At 35.1% G+C, this 18,798-nt stretch overlaps 1 protein-coding gene across 5 annotated transcripts in view; it reads left to right on the top strand.

Moving 5' to 3' along the window:
• Window positions 1-9,873, top strand: part of CLHC1 (clathrin heavy chain linker domain containing 1) — a 60,351-nt gene extending 50,478 nt beyond the window's left edge. For all 5 annotated transcript variants that reach the window (XM_063078812.1, XM_063078811.1, XM_063078810.1 and 2 more), the window contains 3 exons: window positions 390-592; window positions 7,954-8,133; window positions 9,677-9,873. In XM_063078812.1, coding sequence (XP_062934882.1) covers window positions 390-592; window positions 7,954-8,133; window positions 9,677-9,873 — 580 coding nt within the window. The remainder of the gene's footprint in view (window positions 1-389; window positions 593-7,953; window positions 8,134-9,676) is intronic.
• The last annotated feature ends 8,925 nt before the right edge of the window (window positions 9,874-18,798 follow it).

The raw sequence follows: 18,798 nt of genomic DNA, 5'->3' as shown, positions 1-18,798 counted from the left end.
CTTGTAATTTTAAATTCTGTCAGTCTTTGCAGGAGAGTTTTAACCTTGTTTGTAGATTTTTTTAAAACTTGAAAAAAAACTTGAGCTAGCTTCTCCAAAATGTCTTTCTCCAAAGGATTATATGCTGATTATTTTTGCATTTGTTTATTTATAAATCAGCTATCAGTTTCTTTTCCAACAGTTTGTTTAGAGATAGCTGATTGTTTTTATTCTTGTTGTTAAATATCAGATACATTTAATCTCTCCTACATCATCAATTGCATTATTGACTTGGAATTCTTACAGGCCATAGAAAATCTAGTTCTACTGTGCTGAATTTTTAAATATTTCAGTCTTAGACACTCACCAAGAATTCTCTAATGTGTACCTTATTGATCTGCTTGCTCTAGGCTGACATTTTCTGAGGAAGCTGGGGATGTGATTTATGATTATGGGGAGCAGGATACTTATAATAAGGCCAAGTGCCTGGCTTTGGCTCAAATTATCTACCATGAATGTGGCCAACGCAAGAAAGCTCTTCTTTGCCTGTGTAAACAAGGTCAGATTCATGGGGCCATGGAATATATACAACAATTCAAGGACTTTATTTCTGGTAAGTGAAAAGCCTACTTACTTATATACATTGAATTCTGGACTTTAATACTTTAATTATAAGATCACCCATAATAGCAAGCAATGTTTTAAACTTATGTTATAAAATCCTTTTTATGTACAGGCATACCTCATTTTATTGTGCTTTGCAGATACTGTGTTCTTTACAAATCGAAGGCTTGTAGCAACCCTATGTCCAGCAAGTCTGTCAGGGCCATTTTTCTAATGGCATTTGCTCACTTTGTATCTCTCTGTCACATTTTAGTAATTCTCACAGTATTTCAAACGTTTTCATTATTATATCTGTTATGATGATCTGTGATCAGCCATCTTTAATAATACTATTGTAATTGTTTTGGGGCACCATGAACCACAAACTTAATCAATAAATGTTGTGTGTGTTCTGACTGCTCCACCATCTGGTTGTTCCCCCATCTCTCTCCTCTCTAGGCTTCCCTATTTCTTGAGACACAACAATATCAAAATTAGACCAATCAATAACCCTGTAATGACCCCTAAGTGTTCAGGTGAAAGTAAGAGTCATACATCTCTTACTTTAAATCAAAAGCTAGAAGTGATTAAGCTTAGTGAGGAAGGCAGGTCAAAAGCCAAGACAGGCTAAAAGCTAAGCCTCTTGTGTAAAAAAGCCAAATTGTGAATGCAAAGGAAAAGTTCTGGAAGAAAATTAAAAGTGGTACTCCAGTGAACATGAGTGATAAGAAAGCAAAACAGCCTTACTGTTGACATGGAAGAAGTTTTAATGGTCAGGATAGAAGATCAAACCAGCCACAACATTACATTAAACCAAAATCTAATCCAGAGCAAGGCCATAACTCTCGTCAATTCTGTGAAGGCTGAGAGAGGTGAGGAAGGTAGTGAAGAAAAGTTTGAAGCTAGCAGAGGTTGGCTTATGAAGTTTAAAGAAAGAAGCCATCTTCATAACATAAACATGCAAGGTGAAGCAGCAAGTGCTGATGTAGAAGCTGCAGCAAGTTATCCAGAAGATCTAGCTAAGATACTTGATGACGATGGCAACACTAAACAATGGATTTTCAATGTAGATGAACAGGCTTATATTGGAAGAAGATGCCGTCTAGGACTTCCTTCACTAGAGAGGATTAGTCAATGCCTAGCTTCAAAGCTCCAAAGGACAGGTTGACTGGTTAGAGGCCAATGCAGCTGGCGGCTTTAAGTTGTTACCAATGCTCATTTACTATTCCAAAAATCCCAGGGCTCTTAAGAATTGTGCTAAATGTACTCTGCCTGTGTTCTATAAATGGAACAACAAAGTCTGGAGGACAGAGCATCTGTTTATAGCATAGTTTACTGAATATTTTAAGCCCACTGTTGAGACCTATTGCTCAGAACAAAAGATTCCTTTCTAAATATACTGCTCCTTGACAATGCACCTAGTCACCTAAGAGCTCTGATGGAGATGTACAAGGAGATTAATGTAGTTTTCGTGCCTGCTAACACAATATCTATTATGCAGCCCATGGATCAAGCAGTAATTTTGACTTTCAAGTCTTATTGTTATTGTTAAAGAAATACGTTTTGTAATGCTATGGATACCATAGATACTGATTCCTCTAATGAATCTGAGCAAAGTAAAATGAAAATGTCTGGAAAGGATTTGTCACTGTAGATGCCATTAAGAACATTTGTGATTCATAGTAGGAGGTCAAAATATCAACATTAGGGGCCAGCCCATGGCTCACTTGGGAGAGTGTGGTGCTGATAACACCAAAGCCACGGGTTTGGATCCCTATATAGGGATGGCCAGTTAGCTCACTTCATAGAGCATGGTTCTGGCAACACCAAGTCAAAGGTTAAGATCCCCTTACCAGCCATCTTTAAAAAAAAAATCAACATTAACAGGAGTTTGGAAGAAGTTAATTCCAACCCTCATGAATGACTTTGAGGGATTCAAGGCTTCAGTGGAGGAAGCAACTGCAGATGTGGTGGAAATAGCAGGAGAACTAGAATTAGAGGTGGAGCCTGAAGATGTGACTAAATTGCTGCAATCTCATAAAACTTTAACAGATGAGAAGTTGCTTCTTATGCATGAGCAAAGAAAGTGATTTCTTCAGATGAAATCTACTCCTGATGAAGATGCTGTGAACATGATTGAAATGACAACAAAGGATTTAGAATATTACATAAACTTAGTTGATAAAGCAGTGGCAGGGTTTGAGAGGATGGGCTCCGTTTTGAAAGAAGTTCTATTGTGGGTAAAATACTATCAGACAGCATCAATTGCTATAGAGAAATCTTTCATGAAAGGGTCAATTTATATAGCAAACTTCATTTTTGCCTTATTTTAAGAAATTGCCATAGTCACATCTACCTTCAGCAACTTCTACCCTGATCAGTCAGCATCAAGGCAAGACTCTCCACCAGCGAAAATATTATGACTCACTAAAGACTCCGATAATCATTAGCATTTTTTAGTAATAAAGTTTTTTGTTTTTTATTTTTTATGGCTGGCATGTACATGGATCAAACCCTGGACTTTGATATTATCAACACCTTGCTCTAACCAACTGAACTAACCAGCTAGCCCTTTATTAGTATTTTTAAATTAAGGTATATACATTGTTTTTAGACATAATGATATCGCACACTTAATAGACTACAGTACAGTGTAAACATAACTTTTTTTTTTTTTTTTTTTAAAGATGACCGGTAAGGGGATCTCACCCCTTGGCTTGGTGTTGTCAACACCACGCTCAGCCAGTGAGCAAACCAGCCATCCCTGTATAGGATCCGAACCCGTGGCCTTGGTGTTATCAGCACCACACTCTCCCGAGTGAGCCACGGGCCGGCCTGTAAACATAACTTTTATGTGCACTGGGAAACCAAAAAATTCATGTGACTTGCTTTATTGCCATATTCACTTTATTGCTGTGATCTAGAACCGAACCTGCAGTGTCTCTGAGGTGTGCCTGTTTAAGCAGATTTCTTTTGAAATTTTTCATGAAAATAGTTAAACTGGAGCTGATTGATTTTCATGCTAGACATTCAAATACATTACGCATTTCCTCAAAATCATAAACATTTAGTAACCTGGATGGTCCTGGAAATTCATGGGGTTTTGTTTGTTTGTTTGTTTGTTTTTAAGATGACCGGTAAGGGGATCTTAACCCTTGACTTGGTGTTGTCAGCACCACACTCTCCCAAGTGAGCTAAACGCCATCCCTATATAGGGATCTGAAACCGTGGCCTTGGTGTTATCAGCACCACACTCTCCCAAGTTAGCCACGGGCTAGCCCTGAAATTCACTGTTTTAAAGATAAATTTAGCAGATAGGCTGGACGATACTACATAAAGGATGTTTTAAAAATAACTAAACTTATTTTTCATATATAATGTTCTGAATTGTAGTATATTATAAATATTAGAAATGAAGAATTAGTGAAATAATGTTTATATCAAAATTTTGAAACACCCCTGGTTACAATTGGGCAGTGATCTGAGAGAATTGTTGTGGAGGCGCGCCTGGGGTCCTTCCGCAGACCCAGAAGGAGAAGAAGCCAACAAGATTACCCCCGGTGTTGGGACCGAGGGATCTCGGGGAAAAGTGAGCCTGCTGCCCGCCAACCCAGCCCCGTGAAAGAGACACTCAGACGCGGCAGGGGTTCTGGCAGGGCAGTTCCACTTTATTGCCGTTACACTGCAGTTTATATAAGCAAGCAAGTAGGGGCTTTCCATGAACTAACCAATCAATGAAAGGATCACGCGGGCATGCATTTTGTACTAACATGTTGAGCATAGCGATCACACAGGGTTCAGGAGGGCGGAAATACTGGAGGACCAATAAAAACCTTTTGGAGCTATCTTGGGTTACGTAAGCCTCCGCTGCTTCCCGTGGGTGCCATCTTCATCTTCCACCCATAGGCACCATGTGGCTCACAGATAATGTTTGCTCTTAAAAATGGGCCCAACAAATTGTGAACCTTAGGGTGACCCTATGTGAATAAGCAGATCTCTCATTCTCTTGTAAATGTAGTTTGGCAGTAACCTTAATGTATAGGCAGTCTTGACATCTCCCCATCTCCCAGGCCAGTGCCAATTCAGTTCTAGGAAGATGCGGAATGGAACCAAACACAGCAATGTTAGGTCACATTTTTCCAGGAAAAAGGATCTTTTATGGCTGTTGAATCTGATCATTTTCAAACAATGAATTATTACTTAGAATCTATGTTTTGTTTTGTTTTTTTGACAGCTGGCCGGTTCAGGGATCCAAACCCTTGACCTTTGTGTTAGAACACTATGCTCCAACAAAATCTGTGTACTTTTTAAAAAGTTACTAATTTCTTCATTCGTTAATAAGAACACACCTGATACTATTATTGTAATGACAGCTAATAGCTAGACTTTTTTTATGCACTGTCTCATTTAATTCTTATGTTGACTCTATGAAGTAGGTTTTGTTATTATCTTTATTTTATAGATGAAATCAATTCTGTTTCTACAGAGAGGCTAAGGCAGATAGGTAAGTGATTTTTCTATAGTTAACACAGCAACAGAACAGAATCTGGCATAGGAGGTATTATTCAATTAATATTTGTTGAGAGAATTATATATTTTATTATTATTATCTAAATATAGAGATTCAATATCTGTGTTAAGCATTATATTTTCCATATGTAAGAATTATATTAATCAGTGTTTAGACATGAAATACAGGTTTTAATTACTGTTGGAATTTTTATTGAATGAAATGTGAGGTTTCTTTTTTGATTGCAAAATTTGCCTCACGTAGAAATATGATTGACTCACTATCATATTATTCTGTTCTTCTAATAGTACACTATACTCTAAAATAGTTAAATTATATTATAACCATTTAAGAAGTAACTCTTCTATACATTTGTCCCCCAAATTTATTTAGCACAATGTTATGTGATGAAAATGATAATAATCTGAGAAAAATCAAGCTTAAAAGGTAGAAATAATGTTTGCAAAATCACTTTGCTTATTTTACTTTTTAATGAGAAACAACCACAACTTTCCAAGGTATCATCTTCAGCCATGGGGAACGGATTCAGTTTAATATTTTCTGGTTTCAGAAATAGATGTTTAGATTTAAACTATCGATTTTACATTTACAAATTAAAGAAAAACAAAGGCAAACAAAACAAAAACCAGATAAATCCTAAAATAATATTTTGTTCCAAAAGCATAGATCTGTTTTAGAAGTAAAGATTGTTTTTGTCCCCTCACCCCAATAATTTCTAGAATAAATCCTGAAATTAATTGCTTGCTTACCTTCCCCATTATTGTTAAACAAGAGAAAATACTAAGCATCTATCTGGACACTGAATTATTCTAGGTCAAAGGCTCTCAAACTTTCTGGTCTCAGGTCTTCCTTACACTCTTAAAAAACATTGAGGATCCCAAAGGGCATTTCTCTATGTGGGTTATATCTATTGATATTTACCCCGTTAGAAATTAAAGCAGAAAAATTTTAAATATTTATAATTTATTTAAAATAATAATAAACCCATTACATGTTATTATAAATAAAATATTTCTATAAAAAATAATTATGTTTTCCAAAACCAAACAAATTAGTGAAAAGAGTGGCACTGTTTTACATTGTTACAGATCTCTGTAATGTATAGCTTAACTGAAGATAGATGGCTTCTCATATCTGCTTGTGTATTCAGTCTGTTGTAATATCAAATGTCATGTAGCCTCTGGAAAACATCATCATATATTTGTGAGAGAATGAGAGCGAAAAAGGCAAAAATAACTCAGTATTTTTATGAAAATAGTTTTGACTTAATATACTCTAGACCATATTTTGAGAGCCACTGTTCTTGATATTTGTAAGTTAAACAGATACCATACATGGAATATAGGTCCTTACAGTTATATTTAAAGAGAACATACGTGAGATAAAATGATTAATTACATGTCAAAGCAAGGACATGTAAAATGGATTCTAAGTGTAGTCAGCAGAGGAGAAGGGTCATAAGATTTGAATTTGTCTCCTTTTTAGTTAGTCAGAGGCCATATCTTGGACATAATTGAGTAAATATTAGTTTATTAATCCATTTATGGAGAACAGAGTTTGAATGCCTGATTGAATGAAATAGAGATGGGTGAGTTATGAAATGAAATGTTAGAGGCTGAGGCTGCTTATGTGTGTGCATGTGCGCATGTGTATATATACGTACATATGTACGAATATACATGAGTACACATCATATGTATATACACATAAATATATACACATATACACATCTAATACATACACACATTATATATAATTTTGGAGGGACAGCACTGTAGATTGGGAAGGGCATGGACTTTGAGGGTCAGATAGACTGTTCTACTTTATGCCATGTGTATAATTCAGGGAAAATTAACTTCTCTAAGCCTGTTTCCTCACTTGTAATATGAGAATAATAATTCCATTAACTGTGAGTATTTAATGCAATGAATTTAATATATGTAAGTTTCCAGCACAGTAAATATGTGTTTAATAAGTACTAGACTAACTTGTATTGACTCTCAGAGTGCAAATTATGTTTATGGTAGTTCTTGAAAGTCTCTCAGAAGTTATTCTGAAAATTACCTCTATTGTAGCCCAAGAAGAATATTTTTACTTTAAAAAACATAGAAAGCTAACACAAAGTTTATAAATTTAAGAATACAAATCATAATTGTAGCTTTAGAATCCGTCAATAATTAACTAGTAGGTTAAACCATATGAAATTGCTCTTTTTGGGGTCAAAAATGGTCAGATGTCGGCAACTTCGTATGGCTGAACCTCTAGCTACTTGAAATAGCTAATGGCATCTTAAAATCTTTATTTCTGAATTTCTAAGTACTTGATATTTTTAGGAAAAAAATTACTAAGCTCCTTTTCCTGTGCATGGCGTAGAAAGACAATATACTCATCAGAAGTTGGTTCAAATATGATCAACAAGGTATATAATGTAGTATTAGATGGAACCTTAGAAATTATCTCCAATTACAGCAGTTTTCAGATGTGAACAATGAGTTTCAAAAGATTAAGTGACTCATGAAACTATGATTAGAATTCAGGTTTCCTGATTGCCAATCAATATTCTTTTTATTATACTACATTTCTTTTCATAATAGTAATTTGATAATTTTTTTCTGATACTCCTTGTTATGGATACTTCTCCTTTGTTTTTCACTATGCTGAGTGTGATTGTTTTTTGACTGGGGATAGTACTGAGTTAGGGTTGGAATGGGTAATTGAGGGCTTTGGAAGGATTGGAAAAAGAAGTGTTGATTGGCAGGTATAGACATTAGTTGGTCCTAGTTTCTAGTCAATTTATCATACTGGGATGTTGAGATGTAGTTTTTCATTTTTGTTTTCAGATGACTTGATGCAGCTAATAACGTTATGTCCTCAAACTGAATTAATTCAATGTCTCACTAAAGAATGGAATGGGAAACCACCATCTTTATCTTTTGGTCTTGTTGTACTTCATCTGTTCTCTGTAGATATGGAAAAAATTGGTATTAAACTACTTCAAGAAATAAGTAAAGGTGGAAGAGGTAAGTAGAGTTAAACGTTGTTGTGAAAGAAATAGTAGTGGGTTATTTGGGGAAAGGTCTGAGATGATTACGTATGAGTTAACTCAAATTTTCCTTAGAGTTCCTTCTTAGCAAGAATTAACTTCAGGAGTTTTTAAATGTTAATATTACCATGTCAATGATAGGCTGTTGGCAGTAGTATGTATTTCTTGAAGGAATTAGAATGAAGAGAGAATCTCCATGAAGCCTTAAGAGAATGTCATAATAATTATAGTAGCTAACACTATTCTAAAAACTTTATATATATTAACGTATACATATATTTAGTAATCTTTTTATATGTATTTTAAATGTTATTTAGAAATAAGCTGTATATATTTAATTCCTAAACCAAATCTGTGCATCTTTACATTTGATATTTACTCTGAACCTAATTCTGCAGTGGGATCAAGAATAACTAATTAAATTTCACTTTTTCCCCCTTTCATTAACTTAATATAGGAACTTGAGCAAACAACTTGATATTAAATTATTGTCTGGGGTCAAGGAAAGAATGGCAAATTACCTGAAAACATATTTGGGAAGATGATTTTATATTTTGAAATTATAATTATAGGTATCAACTAAAATATTTTATTTGCTAGGAAAATAATTGTGGTAGAAATAAAATACTAGTGATGACAGTATTCTAAAAAGAGATTCTCTTTAATGAAGTACTGTAAGTAATGCAGGTAATAGATAAGAAATGAATTCCATAAGTTGATAGATCCCAAAGAAAGTCACTATAATTGATTTTCTTTTTCTTTTTTTTTTAAAGATGACGGGTAAGGGGATCTTAACCCTCAGCATGGTGCGGTCCTCACCACGCTCAGCCAGTGAGCGAACCGGCCATCCTTATATGGGATCCGAACCTGTGGCCTTGGTGTTATCAGCACCGCACTCTCCTGAGTGAGCCACAGGCCAGCCCTTATAATTGATTTTCAAAAGTAAATAATACCATTAGATTTTTTTAAATAAACAAAATTATTTTATTTCCTTTAGAAAAATATTTGTTATAGAAGCCCCATCATTAAGAGGTCTTCATCTAGAGATATGATGGAGAGTTTGCCAAAGAGTTTTTAAAACCCTTGGGTCAGCACTACCAAGCCACTTACAAAAGCATTTGAAGGATCATGAAAACTCAACCTATAGGTCCTCAGTTATTTGATAGTTTCTAGTGGTGGGTTATAGACTCTGTGAATAAGGATAAATCCACATCCTTCACTTTCTGAGCTCCCTTCCTTCAACATATGCTACCTTATCAAGAAGATGACTGAAGCAGTGTGGAATGTGAGAAATGGTAGAGGGTTGAGTTGAAATATGAAGAGGTTAATGATAAAGGATGAGAAAGAACTAACACTTGAGTGGACTGAACACTCCATATGTGATATCATTAAACTAATGGGAATCAGGTAGAGTTTAATAGTAACTAAATTGAAATTATGTCCTTTTCTATTGAAGAATTGCTAAGTGTTGATTATCCAATGAGAATAAATGCCATATTACAATACTCTTTTTTCCTCAGATGCAGTAGAACATCTTGTGATAAATGATTCACTTTGCTCTCTAGAAACATGGGAAGAAATGGCAAATATATGTTTACAGAATGGCTTTGACAGATTATCTAATGACATTATGTCCATTCTTCGATCTCAGGCTGGAGTTACAGAAATTTCTGAAGAGGATGATACAGTCAACTTAATGGAACATGTTTTTTGGTAGTTCTATATCTTAACCAGTTGAGGGAGCTTGCACAACATTTTATGTATTTTGTTTGGGCAAACTGATTTTGGCATAACTAACATAAATAAATGTAGAGTATGAAGCTCTCAGAAATAAATCACACTTTTTTGTTATGATGACATTTAGATTTGTCCTTGAAACATTTATGTCATTGCTTCCTTTTCCCTATATGGTCACATATGGTCATTTCTTATAGTGAATCTTGATAAAATGTAAGATTATAACTTTATGTCAAACAGTGTAGGTATTTCTTTTTTTTTTTTTTTAAATTTTTTTTTTAAAAGATGACCGGTAAGGGGATCTTAACCCTTGACTTGGTGTTGTCAGCACCACGCTCAGCCAGTGAGCGAACCAGCCATCCGTATATGGGATCCGAACCCGGGGCCTATGGTGTTCTCAGCACCGCACTCTCCCGAGTGAGCCACGGGCCGGCCCAACAGTGTAGGTATTTCTATCTAAGAGCATAAGCTAATTCCCAGATACATTTCTCCTGGTGATCTAAATTGTTAACAAAAACTGAAGAAGGGGTAGGTAGTATCCTGTCTGTTAGACAATCTTCCCAAACATCAAATGCTATAAGCTACATGCTACAATCTTTGATGTGTCCTTTTTTTTTTTTTTTTTTTTTTTTGCACAAGAGAAGAAGGATGTCATTTCAAGATTGGACTTGCTGGCAAAAACCTAGAGCAGTGTAATTTTGTACTGCCGATCTAAATACGTGCCTCATGCTTTGATATGTATAAATATGGCAAAGGTTATGCTTCTGCTATAAAAGTTGGGAATCTTGATATGTTACTCAGGGAGAGGACCAGCCAAATTTTGTATAGAAGTAGACCTGAGTTACCAGTAAGCGTGGAAAATGTGTCATAGGAAGTAGTTTTGGATGATTTAAAGTGTGTGAGTAAGTATTTTTGTTTGATTGATTTTTGTTTTGATTTGTTTTGTTTTTGAAAGCTGGCCAATATAGGAATCGAACCCTGTTTAGAGCATGTTATCAGCACCATGCTCTAACCAACTGAGTGAACTGGCCAGCCTCTAAGTATTTGATGGACAACTCAGAGTTCTATGCCATCGACAGGTGTAATATTCAAAAAATTTAATGATCAGTATGGCGTAGGCACCAATCAAGCAGAACAGATACCCAACTAATGAGAACAGCTTTCAGCTCTTATGTCACACCAGAGCATACCAGCTGAATGTCTGCTTTGACCATGGAACATGTTAAAAACAAGCTGCTATCTGAATAAGAGCAAAGAGTATAAATTTTCCCATCCTAAATTTAAATTGAATGTATATTTTTTATTTTATAAGAGGAAAGAATATGAAGTTGGATTCAGACAACCTTATGTTAAAATTCTAGTTCTACCTCTTACTCATTTGTAAATATGGGCAGTAATAACTCCTCTAGTTTTGTTGTGAGGATTAGTGATAATGTACGTGATAGTGTAAGTATATAATGTAATGGAGGAACTTAGTTTATACATACTAAATCCCTTATTTCTATCCATTTATATTTAGTCTTCAAAAAGTTCATGGAAAGATTAGTATTATCTTTTAATTCTATTTTTCCATGAGCATTTTGAAGTACCCTCACATAATTATCCTTCTTTGCAGTATTTGATATATTGGTATAACTTATTGCCTGTATTAAACTATCCACCCTCAGGGTTGCTGTCTTGTCTTATAAATCCAGAAGTGTACTGGATAAGTTTTTAATTTTTCCATATAGTGCTAAACACAGTACTGGACAATTATAATTTAGTTTTCTAAAACATAATATTTTTACTGAAGTAATACATGTGCATAGTTTAAAAAGCAATACATTACTAAAAGGCTTATAATTAAGACTATTTTGATTTCTGACCTTCATATTAGCTATTAAAGACAACAGATGAAGGACAGAAAAAAGGAAGGGAAAGAAAGAGGGTATTTCAGCAGCATTAATTATTTATGTACCAATGGCTTAAAATTTTTTTTCTTTGAGACATGTATGATTGATAGAAAGCTATTATGTGTCCATTGACAGAGCTTAGGGAAAAATGTGACCATGAAAGCCAGGAGGATGAAGTAGTTATATAAATCTGGAGAAAGCTTGAAACAGCAGGTGTTGCTATTATTCTTTTAATTTTGCCTTGGCTTTAAAATGTTTTTCCTCCGTTCATTATTATTCCTTCTCAGTTAGCATTACCTTTGGTAGCTTTCCCAAGGAAAGTGAAAGTCGTCGAGTGAATATAAATTAAAATGCCTGTAGATAGAACATGGAGTTGGAAAGAAGAGCAAGAATATAATGTCAAGTGGGGAAGGAGAAAGAATCGAGTTGTTAGCTATGTAGGGCTTGGAAGCTGTGAGAACCTCCCTATAAGCTACACTGGAAGAGTTATAACATGGGCTTGCAGCACAGAAGCCTGCATTCTAGACCAGCTCTGCTACTATCTAGCTTTGTGTCCTTTTCCATCAGTGGCTCATTCTTTTTTTTTTTTTTTTCTTTTTTTTTTTTTTTTGGTAGCTGGCCAGTACAGGGAACTGAATCCTTGACCTTGTTGTTACAAGGCTACACTCAACCAACTGAGCTAACCACCCAGGCTCTCTTTTCCTCATGTTAATGATAAATTTATTTTAACTAGATAATTCCTTATGTCATTTCCAACTCTAAAATTCAGTAATTCCAAAAAGATACAAATTATTTCCCAGTACTTCTTGACCTTCTGCTTAAATTTGAAATACTAAGATTCAACATTAGCATCAACAACACATACTGAATACCTGTTTTGCATACAGTTTCTGCTATCAAGGTTACAACTTCAATGGGAAGAGAGCATATTTGTTTAAATTACTAACAATAATTCCTTAGTATCATCTAATATCTAGTTCATGTCCAAACTTCACCAATTGCTTAAAAATGCCTTTTTACATTTGAGTTCTTTCAGTCAGAAGCTAAACAGTGTTCCTTTGTTCTACTTAGTCTCGGCATCTAGAGTATGTCTTTTCTCCTCTCTTTTTACTCTTGTCATTGACTGCTTGAACTAGCTTGGTTGTCATGGGGAATGTTGTGCATTCTGGATGTGTCTGATTACTTCCTTAAGGTATTATTTAACTTGTTCTTCTGTTTCCCGTATTTCCTATAAGTGGAAGTTAGTTCTAAAGGCTTGGCTAGATATAAGTTCCTTATTACTAATTTAGCAAGGATACATCATAGGTGATGCTGACTTCTTCACATTCAGTCGTGTTGTGAGGTACAGAATGTTTGCTTGTCTCATCCCAGTGCTTTTTGAGATAGTTAAAAATCCTTGACATGGCCTAAAAAACCTTGTATAACCAGGATTCCAGCTGCCTCTTCAGCCTTATATACTACCGTGTTCCTCGCTTTCTTTGAACCAGACACTTGCCTTCTCGTAAAGGGCTTTAAAATATGCTGTTTCTTCTACCTAAAAGTCTTGTCTCTTTCTTCATACTTCAGATCTCAGCTTAGTAAAAATTTCCTCAGCGAAGCCTTTCATGACTTCCATAATCGTGCTAGTTTTCCCTTTTATAGACTGTCCTTTATTGCAGTTATCATCGTTGTAGTCAGGGACAATGCTTTTTATTGAGGTCAAGGACAACACCTTTTGAGGGAGTTGGGGGATGGGAGGGGGCAGTTTACTGTAATTAGTTACTAAGGCTGCTGTAACAAAGAACTACAAACTGAGTGACATTACCAGCAGAAATTTATTGTCTCAATTCTGGAGGGTGTTGCCAGAGTTGGTTCCTTTTGAGGACTGTAAGGGAAGAATCTGTTCCAGGCCTCTCTCCTTGGCTTGTAGATAACCATCTTCTCTATGTCTCTTCACTTCGTCTTCACTCTATGTGTGTCCGTGTCCAAATTTCCTCTTCTCATAAGTACATCAGTTATATTGAATTAGAGCCCACCCTAATGACCTCATTTTCACTTGTTAACTTGATTACCTCTATAAAGACCCGATCTCCATTGGTTAGAGTGCTGTATTGTAATATCAAGGTCAAGGGTTTGGATTTTGGATTCCCACACTGGCCAGCTACAAAAAAAAAAAAGACCCTGTTTCCAAATAAGGTCACATTCTGAAGTTCTGGGTGTTAGGACTTCAACATGTGAATTTGGGGAGGACACAATTCAACCCATAACAGTATTATTATGTCGTCAAAATCAAATATACTACTGGGCATGAAATAAGCGTTCAAGAAACAGTGTTGAGTGAATAAATAACAGGCTGGACCTGGTATCTTTCATATTTAATTCCAGTCTTATAAATTAACTTTACTCTTGCTTTTTTTTTTTGGTAAATTTTGTTGGTATGTAAACATACATAAACACAATTACATCATACATTCTGAGAAATATACAAATTATAAATGAATGTAGAGTTCAATAATTTTTTACAAAGTGAAATCCATATAACCAACCCCCAGATAAAGAAATGGAACACCCTGGAATCCGACTCCTTCTAGTCACTAATATCCTCCTCCTCAAAGTAGCCACTCTCCTGACTTCTCACACTATCGATCAGTTTTGCCTGGTTTTAAATTTTACATAAATGTATTTATTCTTTTGTACCTAACTTCTTTTGCTCTTTATTATTTTTGTGAGATTCTTCCATGTTGTGTGTAGTTGTTCACTCTCATTGCTATTTATTATTACATTGTATATCACAATTCTACCATAGATGGACATTTAAGTTATTTCCAGTGATGGGCTAATAGAAATAGTGCGTCCATGAACATTTGTATATATGACTTGCATGTGAACATATGTGTGCATTTTGTTGGATTCCTGCTTTGTTTTCTAGGTTATATATTGATGGGTATATGTAAGGTCACACTAGTAGCTATAATTTTCAGGGTAGCTGTTGCATTAATGTTTGATTTATAACATTATTCTCCTGTGAGCTATAAAGAAATAACTAAAATAGAAAGTTCTGTATGGGGTTAGAAATAGCCAAGATTAACCATATTTTTCTTTCCAAACCCATGGCTTTTTTGTTTTTATATGGAGTACCTCTTTGCCTCCCATGCATGATGGCAAGAAAAACATTCTTTACGTGCTCTTTGTGTGCCAGACACTATGCTAGCTATTTTAATATATACTCATATTAAATCCTCATAAAAATTTTGTGAAGTGATTATTATTGTCTCCATTTCTGTAGGTGAAGAATAGGGAGATCAGAAGGTAAAGATCGCATAGCAAGGGCTATGATGAACTAAGGTTCTTTGACAGTGGAAGAGAGGAAACTATTTCTTCTGGGGTCTGAAAGATTTAATTGCACTAGTTACATTTTTGTTTGTATTATTATAGTCAAGCATTTGTCAAAATTAATTTCCATTAATTTCATTCATTTGGAAAGGTTTAGAGATTTTCTGAAACAGAAACATAATCTATGAAAAAAACTTTCTAAACATATAGGACTTTTCTTAAATCTTGGATTAATTTAGAAATGACCATAAAATCAATCACTTTTTAAATTTTAAAATAACAAAAGTTGTTATTTTTTAGGTGCCTGGAATTCTGTTAGATTGCTACGCATATGTTAAATTAAAAAGTACAGGACTCAGTTATTTTTTTGAACTTTATCCATTGCATCGAAAACTCATAAATTTGTTCCATTCTTTCTCAGATGATAAAGCATTTAGCAAAGTTAAACCACTAAACACTATTGGACATTCCTATAAAGTTGTCAGTTTGCTAGTAGTTATAATTTGTTGTGTTCTTGAATAAAAAAATAGGTATGTAATAAAGATAACAGATATTTATGTAGATTTTCCTTTTGTTTATTTTTATTGTCTATTATATTTTTTATTGGGAATCTGTGTCAATCTCTCCTTGATATTCTTTTCCTAGACTCTAGACAGAAGGTCACTCTAAAATATCTTTAGAGGTCTGGTACTACTGTAAATGAGTAAAATGTATCACGGTCAGTGATAGGGAGATCTGGGGACTTTTTGAAAGAGATAATTGTAGTCAATTCTACCCAATTTTTATTTTTTAATTTTAATTTTTAATTAATTAATTAATTAAAAATTTTGGCAGCTGACCAGCAAGTTTTTATATACAGGATTATGGACTTGGTATTACCCTCACAGAAGCTGGAAATGTAGACTTGATGTGAGAAGACCTGATTTTCAGAGTACTGTGTGGGCCAAACAAAACAGTTCTACAGATCAAACTTGACCTACATGCCACCAATTTGAAACCTCTGCCCTAAACTCAGGAGGCCAGATTTAATTTCTTGTTTCCATCAACCTTAAACAAAGCTTTTTAAATGGATAAAGGAAGTAAAAACTACTGTGCTCTCTCATTCAGAAAAAGCTGCTGCAGAGTACCCAATTTACTGATGTGCTGGTAATACAAAGGAGGATAAAGGTAAGAGTTATCATATATATTGCCAATCCAGTACGGAGGTCATTTTAATCTCCAATGCAGAGGAACTTGGAAGGTAGCTGATATGGGTTGAATGTGTCCCCCAAAGTTTCATGTATAAGAAACTTAATCCCCGCTGCGACAGTGTTACGAGGATGGGAAATTCTATTACTGTAATTTAAGGATGGGGCCTTGAAGAGGTGATTAGATTGTAAGGACTGTGTCCTTGTGAATGGATTGTTCCATTCATGGAGTAATGGGCATGGTTCTGATAGCTTTATAAGAAGAGCAAATGAGAAGCTTAGCTCTCTCATTTTCTCAGCCATTTTGCTACGTGATACTCTGCATCTCTATAGAGTCACCATTAGGAAAAGGCCCTCACCAGGGGTGTTCCCTGAACTTTGGACTTCTCAGCCTCCGAAACTGTAAATAAATTTTATTTCTATATAAATTACCCAGTTTCAGGTATTCTGTTAAAAGCAACAAAAACAGACTAATACAGTAGCATGAGTGTAATTTGTGGAAGAGGAAAAGAGACACATTCCTTAAGTACTTTTGACACCTTTTTCTCCCACTCTAAAGAGTTAATCTATCAGTATCCTTCCCCAACTATATTACCATAGAATGGTTAAGTAGCAGAATTACCGTTTTTAAAAATGGGCTACTAAGACACATTTTGAAGATTTCCCTACACAGATCTTTGTCTCTATCCAGTTAGCTGTTTGGTGGAAATTCCATTTTGTATGTGGGGGTTTGCCATTATCATGTTGTATATCAAACTGTCTGCAGCAATAATCACCACCAACCATTTTCAGTCCTCTACGGAGTGCATACTCTACCTTCAAGCTCCCATGTGTATTAATGTGTTAAGACCACTGAGAATCCTCCTTTTTCACTCAAGGAACAGTTTTATTGGTTATATTTTGTTACTTTGTTTTCTTGGGTCAGATTATAAAGATACTATCATAAATAGGGCAAGCTTTAGTTGGATTTTTGCTTAACACATGCATGTCATCCTCCAAATCTTTGGCTGTACACAGATCAGATGTCCAACAACAAATCCCCATTCATTTTCTCCTGGAACTCTTCCTTCATCACACACTGTTCACACATTTTGAAAGCACAGAATCAATGTGAGAATGACCATTTTGGAAGCAACCCCCACCAGTGGAACTGAATTATTGAAGATTTTGCCAAGTTACTTAAACAGCTAGGCATTTGTGGATTAACTATCATGGGTCTTGAATTGCAGGCCTTGGCCAGTCCAAAGAGCAAATGGTTCATAAAGTCAGCTTGAAAATTCTGCATGCTATTTTTGCCCAGCCTGCCTGGGTGGGCGCTTAATGTTGATCAGTTACCGAGCACAATATCTAGAAACAGGTTTGTACTGATATGAGAATTGATAATGAAGGCGCGAAAAATACTGGTTGAGAGACTCCAGTGGCCTTCCAGATTTCAGTGCAGAGAACCTGCTTGCTAAGAATCCAAAAGCAGACATTAACCTTGGCATCAGTGTGACTTCTCTCTGTCTCTCTGAGGGTGCAGGGACAGGCGGTCTAATTACCAAGGCTATTCCTTCTATTCCTTTGCTCAGGCTTTCCTCTGGATACAGAGGAAATTACTTTATTCTATTTGTGGCAATAAATATTCTCCAAGTTTGTTCTATCCTCTGGGTGCGCTTTTCTAGGTCTCAAATGAATATGGTGATATATTCTAATCTTGGAGATGGTCTCCATGCTAACCATCTCTGTAAGAAATGAGAGATCTTAAGGAGCTCATATCACCAATAGCAGATATCAGAGAAGGGCATGTATCTTAAAACCAAAGTGATACATAAATTAGACACCAGTAGGATCATAGCTACTCTCATTCTGTGATTTGTAATTCTTGAGAAATTATTCATAAAATAAATATTTTGTAAATGAAATTTTATAAATCAAATTATAATAGCATAAAGTAGTCATCTTGAAGAAATCTTCCTGGGAATGCTCTGTGAATTGAATCACTTACTCCTAATTTACCTGCCTGGTAAATGTTAGGTTTGCCTAATGAAAGGTATGCCTATATATCCGGGGTAATAGCAGACACCATAAATACTTGTTATACTCATCTCTGCCTAAATGCTAATTAGAGCATTCGAACTAGGTTTGAGGCTTTACATTAAGAAAACTATTACAAATTTTAAGCATGTACAGATAATAAAGAAGTTGAAGGAATGGGTCATTTAGTTTAGGAAGAAAAGAACAAAAGTACAATCACAATTCTGCCTTTGAATGTGTAAAGGCCCTCATATTAAGGATACAATCAACTTTAATTCATATGAATCAAAGAATCAAAGAATAAATAATTTTATGTAAGATAATAATTTGCTGATGGTGGAGATTTTGAAGGCTGATACTAGGTGAATAAGAAAATCTGTAGAAGTAGCTACTCTAAAGGCCTTAAAAAATAAACTAATTGCACTCTTCTGTTTGATATAATTATGGTAGTTTCTGGGTGTTGGAAGAGGAATCCTTAAGAAAGATCCTTGAGCACTG

Source organism: Cynocephalus volans, chromosome 14, assembly GCF_027409185.1.
Source record: "Cynocephalus volans isolate mCynVol1 chromosome 14, mCynVol1.pri, whole genome shotgun sequence".
Lineage (NCBI taxonomy): Eukaryota > Metazoa > Chordata > Mammalia > Dermoptera > Cynocephalidae > Cynocephalus > Cynocephalus volans.
This window is presented reverse-complemented; position numbering and strand designations above follow the sequence as displayed.